Source organism: Brassica napus, chromosome A9 (assembly GCF_020379485.1).
Source record: "Brassica napus cultivar Da-Ae chromosome A9, Da-Ae, whole genome shotgun sequence".
In the NCBI taxonomy this organism is placed as follows: domain Eukaryota; kingdom Viridiplantae; phylum Streptophyta; class Magnoliopsida; order Brassicales; family Brassicaceae; genus Brassica; species Brassica napus.
In genome coordinates, this window is record NC_063442.1 from 11,599,116 (window position 1) to 11,615,829 (window position 16,714).

General features: G+C 34.4%; 2 protein-coding genes across 2 annotated transcripts; both read left to right on the forward strand.

Moving 5' to 3' along the window:
• Nucleotides 1–5,834: 5,834 nt before the first annotated feature.
• LOC111212898 (transcription factor TCP8) lies at nucleotides 5,835–7,456 on the forward strand. The gene has a single exon (XM_022714528.2). It carries the CDS (start codon nucleotides 6,035–6,037, stop codon nucleotides 7,217–7,219), a length of 1,185 nt encoding a protein of 394 aa, XP_022570249.2. The 5' UTR covers nucleotides 5,835–6,034; the 3' UTR covers nucleotides 7,220–7,456.
• A 6,291-nt stretch (nucleotides 7,457–13,747) lies between these two features.
• On the forward strand, nucleotides 13,748–16,630 carry LOC111212899 (ATP phosphoribosyltransferase 1, chloroplastic-like). The gene is made up of 11 exons (XM_022714529.2): nucleotides 13,748–14,140; nucleotides 14,353–14,412; nucleotides 14,514–14,627; nucleotides 14,764–14,829; nucleotides 14,915–15,022; nucleotides 15,132–15,215; nucleotides 15,546–15,647; nucleotides 15,733–15,846; nucleotides 15,929–16,009; nucleotides 16,097–16,216; nucleotides 16,310–16,630. Exons 1-11 carry the CDS (start codon nucleotides 13,856–13,858, stop codon nucleotides 16,403–16,405), a joined length of 1,230 nt encoding a protein of 409 aa, XP_022570250.2. The 5' UTR covers nucleotides 13,748–13,855; the 3' UTR covers nucleotides 16,406–16,630.
• Nucleotides 16,631–16,714: the final 84 nt, after the last annotated feature.

Sequence of the window (16,714 nt, forward strand, 5' to 3'; positions counted from 1 at the left end):
TTCATTATCATTGTTAGGTTAATCATGGAGAACAAACCCAACAATTCATATATTTATATACAATTCCTGAAAAATTCAAAAAAAAAAGGATTTAGAATAAACCCAAAAATTTTCTACAATCCTCTAAAACAAGTAAGGAATTAACAAAAGCAATCACAAGGACCTTAAACTCAAGACATTTAAAGAGTGTTTTCGGATATGATTTTGAATATTGCATATTGATAATATGGCTCATGTAAATTAACTCAAAGTCTCTAAAAAGAATTTGGAGGTTTCATTACAGTGGCGGACCTATGTACACCAATGGGGTGTCATCTGCAACCCCATATATCTGAACAAATATGATTTTGTCCATAAAAACAATGAAGAAACAGTAGCTTTCTTGGTTAAGTTCTGCATTTGACCCCCCAAACCAGGGTTCAAATCCCTTTGGTGACACATTTTATTTGTTTTTTCTTTTTATATATATACTTTGACCCCGGTTAAATTTAATTCTCGGTCCGCCATTGGGTTTCAACCTAAAACTTTGTGACGTCCAAGTCATGCGTTTTCACTGAGAGTAATATATCCCCAAAGGTATGAGATCTATAAGTGAGAAATCATGTTCGAAGATTAGACATTCTATATTCATATGTGGTTAGTGGGTTGAAAGTCTCTTTTAAAGAATTCATCGAGTTATTGATATATGTAACTAGTACCTCTCTGATTTGGTGGTGAGTACCTCTCCCATGAGCCTCCTTTGAATTTGTTATTTATAGGAGGATGAGGATCGTTTAGTGACTGTCTATGAGAGGATTTTTTCCTTTCCGATTTGTTTCACATCGCTCATTCTAAGTATAGTATAGGCAGCCCAACTTGGAATATGGTAAATTTCTAACGTGCATGTATTATTTGACAGTGTACCTGGCAATCTTACCAAGTGATGGTGTATCTTCTTTTTTATTTTGCTAAAAATGGTGGTGGATCTTCTTCTATCAGCATTTTTTTTGTTAACTTCTTATATCAGCATTTGTAGTTGTTCAAAAAAAAAAATCAGCATTTGCTTGTGTATTTCTTTCTATGGATTAAATTGTCTTTAAGTGAGCCAATAATTAATTATGTATCATCATGAGTTTAGTCAATATAAAATTGTATCTGATAAAATATACTCCATTAACCAAATGTTTGAAGTGATTTAATGTTTAATAGTTTTTTTTTTAATAATTATGATGATTTGGGTTCAATTTAGGAAAATATGAATGCATTCATAAAATAAATTGTATTAAATGGGTAATCAAAATAGTTCGTGTATTATTGTAGCAAATTTAAATTATTTCAGGTATTTCTAGGGAATAATTCTCCTTGGTTTATATGGAATATTATTAATTTGAAACGTTAATTATGTGAAATGTATACTTAAAAACATTGTGAAACATTATGAAAGACATACAACTAATCATATATGATTATTCATAGTTTACTTTTTTTTCAAAAAAATAATTCCTTGTTAAAATAAATTATTCATGTCTGATAACAAATCAACAATTAATGAAAATGTTTCATCAATTAATAGCATCATGTATTTAATTTTAGTAATCGATTGATAGCTACATAATCAAACTATGTTTTTAAAATTGAGAGATTTGAAAACTAACTCTTAGATCAGATTGTAATGGTTATAGCTTTAAAAATTTGGTTTAGAAAAAAATCTGATGTGGTTTTAGATTTTATTACTTTAGAATTTTATGGAAAGCTCCAAAAAATTGTTCTGGACTTTTGGCTTTACAAAATATTTGTATAGCTGTATGTTATTTTAAAAGGAAAATTTTACACCCAAGGACACTTTATGAGTTTCCAATTACACTTGGAGACACATTGAACTTTCCACACACATTCTATGTATCTAAAGACTCTAATACCCTTAGACCAAATTTTACTTTTTCTTTTCTCTTCTTTTTTAATTCATTACGGAAGTTCATCATCTCTCCTAATTTTGTTTTTGTAACCCTCTCTCCTCATTCCATTTTACTTTCCCAAATGTTCAGATCCTAATCCAAATCGATGAGTGTGATGAAACAAACCTTGTAAATAAATCGATTGTGATAAGCTTGGGATTTACCGTGGATAAGCTACCATGGCTATTACTAGAAGCAGATTCAAGCTTTATGGGCTTGGACAGAGGAGATTTGGAGAGTTTAATGAAATCACAGAGAAGAGTGAATTCCAAAATCCAGCTCCGGTGACTAAGGCAATTAATCCGTCAAGAAGATTCAAATTGAGACTGAAGTTGAGAGCAGTGAGCCTTTCTAAAAGAAAGAGTAAAGTCCATTTTTTTAAAACAAATAATCTTATCTCTTCAGATTCTCAAATTCAAAAAAGTAATCATAACCCCTTTATCTCTCGACATTTTCTCGATCTAGAAATCGAATTTTGGAAACAAACTGTAATCTTCTCGATCCAAAATTCTCCTTAACCCCCTTTCTCCCTGCCAACATCTTCTCCATCTCTATTCTTGAGCATACATCTATCGGTCTTCTCTACCCCCCATGGAAGCGATGATGGCTATGAACAAGGCGGTGGTAGCTATGAAAGGTGGCGCTTAGTCCCATGGAAGCAGTGGTGGACACCGTGGTGAGATGGCAGTTGATACCATAGTCCAGGCGGTGGTGGTTATGGAGGAGGCGGTGGTGACATGGTAGGTATGAAAGTGATGGTAGCTCTCCTGGTCAATGTGTGCGTGGATATTGTTGATGTGGTCGGAGGAGTTGTGGATGAGGATGTGGCTCTTTTGGTCAATGTGTGCATGGATATTGTTGATGTGGTCGGAAGAGTTGTGGATGAGGATCTCGTTGTGGATGAGGATCTCGTTGTCAGTGGTTGTGTTGATGTTGTTGATGTGACCGGAAGAGTTGCAGATGAGGCTCTCGGTGGTGGATACGAAATTGGTAATAGAGGGAGAGGAGATACTGGAGGTGGTGATTAATGGAGGTGATGGTAGCTTGCGTGGTCAATGTGTGTGTGGATGTTGTTGATGTGGTCGGAAGAGTTGTGGACTGGGATCTCATGGTTGTGTGTGTGTATGTTGTTGATGTGGTCGGAATAATTGTAGACAGGGATCTCATGGTCAGTGGTTGTGTTGATGTTGTTGATGTGAGCGGAAGAATTGCGGATAGAGATCTCGGGGGTGGATACGAAAGTGGTAAGAGAGATGGACGAGATAGTGGAATTAGTGATTCAAACGGAGGTGGTAATTAAAACGAAGGTGGTAACGGGTGGAGGAGGTGGTGATGGCGGATATGAAGATGATGATGGATGTGGTGATTGAAAGGGTGATAATGATAATGAAAATGGAAGTGGAGGAAAGAGACACTGGTTCAGTCCCGTAGAAGAATCTAAAAATATAAAAGAAAAACAACTTTGGAATAAAAAAAAAAACTTTTCTAATTGTGTGGTCCAAAAACAATTCATTTTATCACATATACCTAGTTACAACACACTTCTCTTTACAGCTGTCTACAAAATATGTTGAAAAATTTACATTTACAGACACATTTTCACTTTCCATTTACACATAAAGACACTTCCTGCATGACACACACTTTCTCTAGATGGTTTGTCATTTCTACCCTCGACTAAGCTACCAAAACACATTTCTATTTTCCTAACTAAACACAAACTCTCCTGTTACCAAACAAATAAAGTAAAAATATACAAAAAGGTTTTTTCTCTCTCCTTTTTTGATTTACGATTGACTTTCAAAATCACTTTCCCAATTTTATGAACCCTAATCGTGACAATTTCTTTTCTTCCTCTCCTTCCTCTCCCTGCAACCGCTCTATTGACGCCACTGGTAGTGGAGGCGTCGCCGTCCGGCTCTGTTCTCTCGAATCCTATCTTCATCACCAAGCTCTTCTTACCTCTCGTTCCATCTCTCAGCCATGGAGTCGCCAAATCTCGTTCGTCGAATCAAAAGTGACGTCTCCAAAGTCACTGAACTCACCTCCATCAAACCCTCTGAGCTCCTCCATGGATACTGAAGCCAGTTCCGGTAAGTGATTGTCATCGAAATCGGTGGCCAAATCCTCTCCTCACTTTACACCTTCGGCTACAAAGGTTTTGGGTTCTTTGGCTTTCAATTTTTACGGTATCAGTCGCTGAAGCTTTCACTTTGAACATCTTCCCCAGATTCTTTTTTTTTCATCCATAAAATCCAAAGCACAATGGGCTTGTGATTCTGTTTTGTGATTCTGTTTGCTTTAAAAACATCAGATTCTTCTTTTTTCTTTTTTTTTCACACAATGAGTTCGTGGATATGCTCTGTGATGTTTCTATTAGAGATTTTACGGATGATGTAAGCTCTTGTTTGTTGACTATTATAAATCCTTCATGATTTTGACGTGTTTACATAAGAGCCTCGTAATACAATCGGCCCTCTGTTTACTGAACATGCTATTTTTGTTTGGTTAATTGGATTTAGTATGTGTTTTCACTCATGAAAACAGAGGAGAAGAGACAAAAATTCACAAACTCTAGACTTTTTGTAAGTAAATCCGGAGAGATGTTGCATCCACATATCAAAACAGATATTGTGTTGCTTTGTTCTAAGGACACAACAACTCTGCAGCTGTCCGTTCATACTTTTTGTATCAATGTCCACAAATTTAGCATACTGACTAAGAAAAGAAAAACCATTAAAAGCTTTGGTGGACAAAGTTATAACCTCCAACCTCTTAAAACAAGATTCGTCCACATTTTTTTTTTTGCGAAACTTTCTCAACTACGAACAAAAACAATTTTTGTGTTAAAAGTTCAAAGTTTTTCACATTTTTTATCCATCCATGTCCACATCTGTTTTGTTTATATATTTTCCGTACATGTTTTTAGATTTTTCTCATCCACACTTTTTATGTCCATGCATTTATTTATGTAAATTCTAAAATATATAAAATATATATATGAAAATGGATCTTAAAATATAGAGAAAAAGAAAATACAATTTATTGTAACAATTATATTTGTTTTGTGTATCGTAAAATCTGAGAAAAATCAAATCAAAAATAGAAAAGAAAATGAATAATAATAAAAATATAAAGCAATGGTCGTAAATTGACACTTTATCCTGTACACCAATCTTAATAACTTCAGACGCCGAACTAGATAGAAAAAAACAAAATGAAACAATTACACTCATTTGTTTTCTGTCGCTGAGCAAAGAGTATTCATGTCAAAAAGACATCTAGAAAACCGTGAATGTGTGCCTCCAGCACAATGTGTCTTATAGTGTCAAAAAAGAGAAAAATGTGTCTTAAAGAGAAATCAACTCAAATATATTAGACAAAAGTAGGGTTAATTTTGTCACAAAATATACAGCTGTCCACATAATGTGTCTCAACTTCACTATGTGTCTCTGAGCGTTACATAAAGTCATATTGTGTCCCTTAGTGTAACTCTCTCACTGTGGACAACACACCCTTAACCCTTAGACTCAGAAGTTAGAACCTTGAGTATGTTCATACGATTTCTATCCCTTCATCAAATCTTAAACAAGGTTACTTAAAAATCATCACTGTGAAAACAATTATCTGTGTTTGGTCCTTTGGAAGAGAGAAATGTGTTTGGAAGAGAGAAAGAAAGACAAAATATAAATTTAAACTTGGGTGGTTTTGGTTCGGAAGAGACTCAAAAATAATGAAGGCCAAGTCATTTTCGTCGAGTGAGGAGTGTTTAAATATTTTCTTACCTAATAAATTTCGCTTATATGATAAACACTCCAATTAATAAATGATTATTGTTCTAATGACGGCAAAAAAAAAAAAGCTTTACAAATATAATAATTCCACTTGCAGGAAAAGTCTTCCACCTGCTTTTACATCATCAAACCCTTTTTCTCATCTCTCTCTCTCTCTCTCTCTCTCTCTCTAGGGAAGAAGACAAGAGTCAAAACACAGGAAGCAATACGAACGCGACAATCCGAGCATCCATGGCCGTTTCTTCCTCTCTCACCAAACCCTAATTCCAATTTCCTCCCCTTTCTCTCATTTTTACCATATATCAAATGGATCTCTCCGACGACGGCGCCGCCGCCAGAGGAGGTTCTCGCCATCTAGTCGATCCTTCTCTTTCAATCGTCCCCAGATCTACTCCTCCGGAAGACCCCACGACCTCATCCCCAGCGACAGCGGCGGCGACTACTTCCGGAGTTGTAACGAAACGTTCGACGAAAGACCGCCACACGAAAGTCGACGGAAGAGGGCGGCGAATCCGGATGCCGGCTCTCTGCGCCGCTAGGGTTTTCCAGCTAACGAGAGAGCTCGGGCACAAGTCCGACGGAGAAACCATCGAGTGGCTTCTCCAGCAAGCCGAGCCGGCGATAGTCGCCGCTACAGGCACCGGAACCATCCCGGCGAACTTCTCCTCTCTGAGCGTCTCGCTCCGAAGCAGCGGCTCGACTCTCTCCGCGCCGCCGTCGAAGTCGGTGCCTCTCTACGGCGCTCTCGGGCTGACTCACCATCAGTACGAGGAGCAAGGAGGGGCGTTTGGTGCTCACACGCCGCCGCTTCTAGGGTTTCATCACCATCTCCAACAGCATCAACAACAGCAACATCATCAACAAGCTCCGGCGGAAACGATTCCGGGTCCGGACGGCGAGAGTTTCTCGAGGAAACGGTATAGATCGGTTGATTCGTCGAAGGAGGACGGTGAAGGGAAGCAGAACGAGAGCAAGTCTTTGAAGGAAAGCGAACCTCCGGCGGCTGCCACGGGGGCGCCGATGTGGGCGGTGGCTCCGACGAATAGGTCCGCCGGTGGGAACACCTTTTGGATGCTTCCGGTGCCAACCACCGCCGCCGGGAATCAGCCAGCTGCTATGGAGAGCAGCAGCAACACCAACCGTGCGCATATGTGGCCGTTTGGAGGCGGCGGCGCCGGAGCTGGGGGAGGAGGTGCGACTCATTTTATGGCGGGAACGGGGTTTAGTTTTCCGATGGATCAGTACAGAGGAAGTCCGCTTCAGTTAGGTTCCTTCTTGGCTCAGCCGCAGCAACCGAATCAGAATATAGGTTTGAGTATGCCGGACTCGAATCTTGGGGTGCTTGCCGCTTTGAACGCGGCGTATCCGAGAGGTGGAAACGCAAACGCGGAACAAGTGAACAATGCGGTGGAACATCAAGAGAAGCAGCAGCCACAACAGAGCGATCAGGATGATGATAGTAGAGATGAGAATTCAAATAGCGATGGGTGATTGATGACTAATCTTATGAAGTATTGAATTTGGTAAGAGTTTAATTTAAAACGTTTGTAGCGGTTTGAATATTTGTTGTGAGGTTTGTGTGAAGTTTGATTATTTGTTTCGAGTTTTGTGTGTGTTGTAGTACTAGTAGTCTTTAGAGAAGAATTTGTGTGTGAATGAATTGTTTCATGAGAAGAGAATGTTTTCATTGTATAGGAGGAATAATGGATGGGACCCGTGATTTTTTTTCTCTGTGTTTCTTATATTTTCGAGGATTAGTTTTGCATGCTTAAATTAGAAAAATCCTACGACCGTTGCATTTAATCGCAACTTGATCTATTTTCAACTGGGCAAATCTCCAAAATAGCACATTTCTAAGTTTATATCACAAAAATAGCACTCAAAAACTAAAATGACCAAAATAGCATTTTATCTTTTGAAAAATTTAAATTTTTTATTTTTTAAAATTTGAAATCTTATCTCCAAAACCTCACTTCTCAACTCTAAACCTTAAAACATAAACTCTAAACCATAAACCCTAAATTCTAAACCCTAAACCCCACCCTTTGAGTGCTATTTTTGTGACTTTTGGCCTTGAATGCTAGTTTTGGAACAAAAACTTGATTTAGTGCTATTTTGGTCTTTTTCTCTTTTCAACTCCTGAATTGATTATTTAACAACAATCAAAACACAATTGAGATGCTTTTTGGGTGCTTTTAAAAAAACTAGGTCCTTGTCCGCGCTACGCGCGGATAGTATTTTGATTTTTTTTCATATTTTTGTACTATTATGTCAATTGTTTAGTTTTATAAAATGTTATGTTATTACTGTAATTTTGGAATTAAAAATCTATTTTTCCCTTACTGTAAAGTAAGTTAATTTTTTTGAATCTTACCACAACACATTATACATGAAGAGAATATAGTTGGTCTTTATATTTTTATTTGGTATAATATTGAAAATTTTGATGGTTTGTTTAAATGGTTTTGTTTTAATTATATATTTTAGGATTGGTTTTTGTGACTATATTCTGTAATTGTCTTAAAAAATTGTTTGTCCCATATAGACATCCACATAATATGGACTTCTGATAAATTTGTTCATTGAGATATTTGGTTTCACTTTCAACTTTATTCTCTTTTTTGGCACCGTCGCGCTAGCTTGTGGAGATAGCCAACTTGGTGCAAAAGGGTTTACAAAAGCTGATCGAGATGCGCGTGATCAGACATCTTTTGCTAGGCTATTCGTACGGAATTTTAAAGATCTAGGAATATAAGCAATAGAAAATTCAGAAAATTCTTTGGATACAGCCTGTATTTCGTCGAGCTCCGAGTCCAACGCAGGCCAATCTTCCTCCTTTTGAATGAGTATAACCAGTTGTTCACAGTCGATTGAAAGACCATCTCTCTGTGTCCAAACTTTTGTATTACTTGCATTGCCCATAGCAAACCTTCAGCTTCCGCTTGCAGTGGTGATTTGGGGCGTGTATATCGGCCCTTGCTCCAAATAACATTGGAAAGTCACCATCCATTAACACAAAGCCAAGTCCAGATATGTCTCTTTCATTTATCCAGGATGTCTAGAAGGAGCGTTTCTTTGCGGAGGAACAGTTGTGTCCGTTACCTCAACTCCCATATCAATCTCCATAATCTCGTCTATACGTTGAGCTATCCACCAATACTCTGCTTTAATTTTATTCGCTAATGGGAAGGACATAATTCCTACGACACTATTAATGATTGTTTTTTTTGTAACACCAATACGGCAAACTTATGTTTTATTTAACAAAACTCTTATTTTAATTTTGTATTAAAGAATCAATCATATTTTATATTATCCATAATTTTAGTAAATTTGCTTATTTGTCATGTTTTTATTAGGTTTTAGCTAAATCACTGATTTATTATTTATTTTTAGCTAAGTCACTAATTTATTAATATTATATATATATATATATATATTAAAAATGATTTTTATTTTAGTAATATTAAATTTCTATTTTATATTAAAATTTAGTTAGTTTTTCTTATTTGTCATATTTTATTAGGTTTTAGACTCTTAGATAGGTTATTGATTTATTATTAATTTTTAACTGATTCGCTAGTATGTTAATTAAAACAATACCCTTAATGAATTTTATATATAAGTAAAAACGAATTTTATTTTAATCATATAAAATTTATATGTTATATTAATATTAAATAATTGATTCTAAAATAATATAATAAAATTATCAAAAATTTGAAAAATAAGATAATTCTTATATATATTTTGTTGCTATCTAAAAACAATATTTTTATTATAAAAGTTAAAAAGATACAAAAAATTATAGTTAAATATTATTCAAGAAAAAAACATTTATATAAAGATATTTTCTAAACTATTACTAAGATATGAGTGTTTAAAAAAATTTAACACGGGATGTTTAGAACATAGGATTATGCTTATGAGAGAGTGGTTCGGGAATGGGCTTCGAGATCGGTCGAATGGGCTCTGAAAATAGTTTTTTTTTTTAACTCAAGCCTAGTCCGGATGACATGGCATCTTGGTTGGTTCACAATATTTTGCCTATGTGGCAGGGCTTAGAAATGAGAGATTTAGTCCCTTTTATATAGTAGGATTAGATGATCTTTGTGGTTCGAGACATGGGTTTCATCGACGCATGTGAATTTTATAACTATTTTAACATGCAACCTCAGCATTGATTTTTTTCAAAAACAAAAAAAAAACCTTAGCATTGATTTTTTTCAAAAACAAAAAGAAAACCTCAGCATTGATTCTTTATGATTGAATATTTAGACTTATAATTCAAGATAATATTATTTAATTGTGGTTACTGAATTGACAACAATTACCATCGGATTCGATTGTTTCAGGCGTTTAATATTATTATTTTATACTAGTTGATGTCCTGCACCTTCTGCGAATTAATATATTTATACATTTAACAATTTTTAATTCTAAAATTTATTTTTATAAAATAATAATTATTAAATTAGATACAACTTTTAAATTATTTATAAATTATAAATTTAAATATTCATATTGGTAATCAATGTATTAAAGTATGTTATTTTGTTTCATATTTTTATTTATGTGATGTAGACTTTGGATCAAAATCTTTTTTATAGTAATAACTAAATTAGGAAATTTTGTATTTGAAACTAACATATATTATATTTGGACTGAAAAGAAATCATGTGGTGCTAAAAAGATTATAAAAAAAATCACAAATATAAAACATTAACAAAATAACAATAGTTTAAGAATGTTCAATATGGTAAAATCGAACCATTCAAAAACGAACCAAACCCAAATAGAGAAAATAGTCTGGATTTGGAAGGATCGAGGATGTTATTTTAAAAAAACAACATAATATTAGTCATTAAAATTATAAAATGAGAGAAAAGTAATGATGATATTATTGGTAGATATTGTTAATATCTAGTTACTAATTCCTAAATATCATGATAATTATATATTAAAATATATTTTTTAGAAAATATTAGTATATATATATCGGTATAATAGATTAATTATTAATTATTTTAAATATCATAATAAATATATAGATATCAAAATAAATAAATTAAATAATAATATAAATTAAACTAATGGTTTATCCTAAAATTATGGAAATATGAAAAATAAGAAAATTAACTAAGGAAACCGATTAATTCATATATATTAGTATACTTATATATAAATTTTATAATAATCTGTATTTGATCAATATTTTCAGTAAAAATCAGAGAAGTAGCTATAATATTAGTCATTAGAATTATAAAATGAGAGAAAAATAATGATGATATGTATTAATTAAATGTCCTAAATCATGATAATTATATATTAAAATATATTTTATAAAAAATATTAGTATATATATCGGTAAAATAGATTCGGGTTTATTAATTATTTTAAATATCATGATAAAAATATAGATATCAAAATAAAAAAAACTAATAATAATTTTAATTAAGCTAATGATTTATCCTAAAATCATGGAAAAGATGACAAGTAAGCAAATTAAATAAAATCATGGAGAATATGATAAATAAGCCAAATTACTTCATAAATAATAGTATAGATTTAATAGTCTAAAACAAATATTTTTCCTCATTACCTATTTTTAACGTCTACAAGCCATATTATTTCCGAATGTAAAATGATTTAGATTTTTTACTTGTTTCACAAAGATAAATTTTTTATATTTTAAAGTATTTTTTAATATTTAAGAAAAACATTAAATGAAAATATTTGAATTGATTGAGGTTTAGTCATTTATAAACCCAACGCACGACATCACGACATTAGCAAACATCAAACCCTTATAATTAGAACCCATCTAGAAATAAATAGGCATTTGCCTAGGACCCCTTATAATGTAAAAAAAAAAGAGACCCGTAATCTCTAATTTTTTTTGTATTTAGTAAATATAATCAGTAGATTTTACCAGATTTCAGATCTAGTTTTTGTTTGAAACCTTTTTTGTTATAATCTGTTTTAATTGAGCTATTTAGATAAAGATTATGTTAGGTTTTAGGTTGAAAAGCCCTTAATATAGATCTGAGTTGAGTTATTGTGGTTGAATTTGTTAAAAAAAAAAGATGGATAAAATAAGAGTAATTGCACCTCCTATACACAGATAACCATGATATTTGCAAAAATGGAAAACCCACTTTTATGATGATCTGTTTTTTTCTAATAGCCATTTTACCCCTACTCATCTAAAGCAAAACATACTCTCTTTTTCTTTCTACTTTTCGTGGTGTTGAATTAAATCTTTGTCTTTCTTATCTTCATTGTCATGGAAGCAATGTAATGTATTCGTTTATCTCAAGAATTGTGATTCTTCTCTCTTTTTTTGTGTATCTCCCTACAACTTTGTTTTTTTCTTTTTTTCTGGATTTTGTTCTTGGTTTCTCTCTTTTTAGAACTTCATTTTTTTCTGATTCATGATCGAGATGGCTTTCTCTAATAACAACGTCTCTTACGTCTAGTCCTTCGGAAGAGAAGAGAGAACAGCAAAAAAAAAACGAGATCGAATGATGAGATTGAGGTTGTAGTCAACTATTGATTTTCGCCACAAAGAGTAAGAAACAGTGAAGATGTAGGAAGTGTAAACCACGTTTACAGTGGAGAGATCAGATTTGGCAGAAAATCTTTACATCGGTGATGTCGCCGAAGAGACATCAAATAAGAATTATATGTTGTTTAGGAATTAAAACTAATATTAAAAATAGTTATACTTATAAAGTTATATCCGGCTAAACAACAATTTTAATCATATGTACTGCAATTTGTTAAAGAGTTAATTCTATGTTTAGCCGAACACGTAATCTAGTCATTTGTTTATCTGAATTGATAAAAAATAACAACCATCAATTGATCAAATAGTTGGTAAATATAAATTACATACCAGCTAACAAGTAAAATATCCAGATAAATCAGAATATAACAATATTAATTTAAAAATTATCCATATAAATGAGAGTATATCCAGCTAATTTAAAAATTATCCATATAAATAAGAGTATATCCAGCTAACTCACATAGTTAATACATACTAAGGGGTTTTGTAACAAGGCTAGTGAGCATGGATGGTCCAAGTACAAGATGGTTCAAGCCGGTAGTTCTCATAAAGGACCCGATGATAAACTTTCAATTATGTGTATCAAGAAGAAGACGATAATGGCAAAACCGGAATTTCTTTGTGTAAAGATCTTATGGCTAACAAGTAAAATATCCAGATAATTCAGAATATAACAATACTAATTTAAAAAGTATCCATATAAATGAGACTATATCTAGCTAATTTAAAAAGTATCCATATAAATGAGAGTATATCCAGCTAATTTAAAAATTATCCATATATATGAGAGTATATCCAGCTAACTCACATAGTTACTATATACTGAGAGGTTTTATAACAAGGCTAGTGAGCGTGGATGGTCCAAGTACAAGATAGTTCAAGCCGGTAGTTCTCATAAAGGAGCCAATGAGAAACTTTCAATTATGTGTATCAAGAAGAAGACGATAATAGTAAAATCGGAGTTTCTTTGTGTAAAGATCTTATGGCTATAGCTGTAGAAGTGCTTAAGATGAACATCACTACTTTAGGTTCTTTGGTTTTGACTATAAGCGACCAGATTCTTTTTTTCGTGACTTTGGTTGCAAAGAAGTTGTTTCATGCTAAGGTGAAGCCTTCCATCCCTGATTTTCAAGCTTGCCTTGGATCGATCATTACGTGTGTATATATATATATACTTTATAATATAATTGGTTTTTTAATTAATTTAGACTAGCTAGTTAGAGTAAGGGGCAAATAGTAAAATACTCTTTTTTTTTTGGCAAAAAAAAAAAAAAAAAAAGAGTATGTTTTTTTGTGTTTTTCCATGTTTTTTTGTGTTTTTCCATTTTTGCAAATTTTGCACTTATTGTATATTTTTCTTGCCAATGGCTCATAAAATAAAACATTTTGTATTTTTCATTTAAAAATAATGATTTTGAATAAATCAAAATATAAGAGATCCAAAACTTTTTGTTTTGTTTTTGTTTTTAGAGCCTCTAGAGTGAGGCATCAAGAATCTGTAATCAGTATCTGCTCTCGGCTGCCGCCTCCCTTCTTTCACTCTCACCACCACAACAATGTCTATCCTTCTCCCCACCAATTTACAAAAATGCCCTTCTCCCTCCCTCTCCCCTTCCCCTTCCCCTCCACTCCTCTCCTCGTCTCCTTCCTCCGCCTTCTCCTTCCTCGGAACTCGCCGTAGATGCCTCAGATTCGTCACTTCCTCCGTCGCCTCCCTTCAGTCCTCCGTCGCGATCGGCTCCGCTCCCGCTCCCGCCGCCGTTGTTGTCGAGAGAGACCAGATTCGTCTTGGTCTCCCTAGCAAGGGTCGCATGGCCGCCGACGCCATCGATCTTCTCAAAGTGAGGATCAGTCAAAATGGATCTTTGTATGGTTTTTGAATAGTGATTATCTTGATACAGTTACTCACGCTGCTTAAGTAACCTCGTTATGATTCTAATACTCTGTTTGTGCTTACGATTATTGGTGTTTTTAAAAGATCGAATCTTGGCTACTTCGTTGAAGCTAGAAGAAGCTGAATCTTCCTATTTGTTTGTTTATTTCTTATGTGAAGGACTGTCAACTGTTTGTCAAACAAGTCAATCCTAGGCAATACGTTGCACAAATTCCCCAGGTGTGTGCATTCAAACCAAAACTCAAACTCAGTGCCTGCATTTTTATGGTTTTTGTGTTTGGTTTGATGGCTTATATTTGTAATGTTTACTTTTCCTCCAGTTACCAAACACTGAAGTCTGGTTCCAACGGCCAAAAGACATTGTCAGGAAGTTACTTTCAGGAGATCTGGATCTCGGTATCGTTGGTCTTGACACTCTTAGTGAATATGGTCAGGTAAGTGCTTTGATATCATGTTTTGAGTTGTTTGATTTCCTTTTTTAATTTAGATGTTTGAATTTTCCTTAGTAAGAGCTTTGACACACTTAGTAAGAGCTTTTATAATTCAGATGTTTGAATTTTCCTTTTTTAGGGAGATGAAGATCTTATCGTTGTCCATGAAGCTCTCAACTTTGGAGACTGCCATCTCTCCATTGCGGTATGCTCTTCTTATCTATTGTGTTTGTAGTCTATGTTTCATTACTGCAAATGGTTAGCTTATTGCGTATCTCAAATGATCTCAGATACCTAACTATGGGATTTTCGAGAATATAAATTCTCTGAAGGAGCTAGCAGAAATGCCACAATGGAGTGAGGAGAGACCATTGCGCGTTGCTACTGGCTTCACTTATGTATGAGTTATAGATTCTCCTTTTGGTGCGCCGTTGTCAATAATTTTCTCTCAGGATGTTATCTAGCTTCAAAATAATATTTTGGGAATGATTCAACTGGTTTTTGCAGCTCGGACCGAAATTTATGAAAGAAAATGGTATAAAGCATGTGGCCTTTTCAACTGCAGACGGAGCCCTGGAGGCAGCTCCTGCGGTGAGATTACTCTATTAAAGTCTTTCTTCAACACTAGGCTGATAACAAGTCTTCCATATGAATATAAAAGACGTCAACTTCTGCGTAGACATGATTACATCTTGTGTAGTAATGTGTTAGATCCATCTACATGGTTGCTATCTCTAACCTTCGTTGTTTGTTAGAGGTTATTCCTCTAGTCTAGTCTGAACTTAGAATAATGGAAAGACTATGTGCTGTTTCTGGAGGATAATCTTACTATCAGGCTGTGACGTGAAATATTTTTCTAGCCGTGCAAGCAGCCTTAGATATGATTCTTTTGTGTTGACACATATTTTTCTTGTTAATTAGATGGGTATAGCTGATGCCATATTGGATCTTGTGAGTAGTGGGACAACACTCAAAGAGAACAACTTAAAAGAGATTGAAGGAGGCGTTGTGCTGGAAAGTCAGGTGATGTGAAGTTTCTTTTTACTGGAATCTGCATATAATCTATTACTTGTCATTATTACATATCATTTCTTTGTAAAACTTTCAGGCGGTACTTGTGGCAAGCCGAAGAGCATTGACCGACAGAAAAGGAGCGTTAAACACAGTACACGAGATTCTGGAGAGATTGGAGGCCCATCTGAAGGCAGATGGCCAGTTCACTGTACGCACTTTGTTCTTAGTGATGATTTTTTTTCCACTTATTCTTGCTTTCACTTTCGTTTCTCTAATATTTTTCATTTCAGGTTGTTGCCAATATGAGAGGAAATAGTGCTGAGGAAGTGGCTGAGCGTGTGTTGAGCCAACCATCATTGTCAGGACTGCAGGTAATGTTTCTGAATGGTGGGGAGTTCTGAAGGTTTGGCTTTAGCGTTTCCCACTGATTGTTTATGGCTTCTCCTTGTAATGAGCAGGGACCAACAATAAGCCCAGTTTACTGTAAACAAGATGGACAAGTATCGATTGACTACTATGCCATTGTGATTTGTGTGCCAAAGAAGGCCTTATACGAGTCAGTGAAGCAACTCAGAGCGGTAAGTAATTCCTGCTGTCTCTTGCTTACTAATTTCACTTCAATGTTGGATTGCTTGTTGGTTCTCTAATCACCTTCACCAATGTTACTGCAGGTTGGAGGCAGTGGGGTATTAGTTTCACCTCTTACCTACATTTTTGATGAGGATACTCCAAGATGGGGTCAACTCCTTACAAACCTCAAACTTTAAATGTATTGGTAAAGAAGATGCATAAGATGAACAAGTTTTAAGAAAACCCTTTGGTTTAAATCTATGGGCTGGTACCTTTTTGTCAACTTAATAGTTCTGTCTTCTTTTTTCTCGTTGCTGTTGTAACTTTTACCTTGCTTTTTCTGTATGGATCCTACACATTGTTGTTTTATCTGTTAGAAACAATAATAAGAAAATAAAAGATGCTGTTTTTTTCCTGCTGCTCACGACAGGCTCGCTGTTAGGGGTTATTTGTGTCTAGAAAGGCAAGTGAAGTTGATCCTTTTCATACTGATTTGATCATTTATG

Excerpts from the sequence above, each read along its gene's own strand:
- LOC111212899 (XM_022714529.2), top strand. The coding sequence starts at position 13,856 with ATGTCTATCCTTCTCCCCACCAATTTACAAAAATGCCCTTCTCCCTCC. Across the intron at positions 15,023-15,131 it reads TTGCTACTGGCTTCACTTAT|CTCGGACCGAAATTTATGAA; the intron begins GTATGAGTTATA and ends TGGTTTTTGCAG. Across the intron at positions 15,648-15,732 it reads GCGTTGTGCTGGAAAGTCAG|GCGGTACTTGTGGCAAGCCG; the intron begins GTGATGTGAAGT and ends TAAAACTTTCAG.
- LOC111212898 (XM_022714528.2), top strand. The coding sequence starts at position 6,035 with ATGGATCTCTCCGACGACGGCGCCGCCGCCAGAGGAGGTTCTCGCCAT.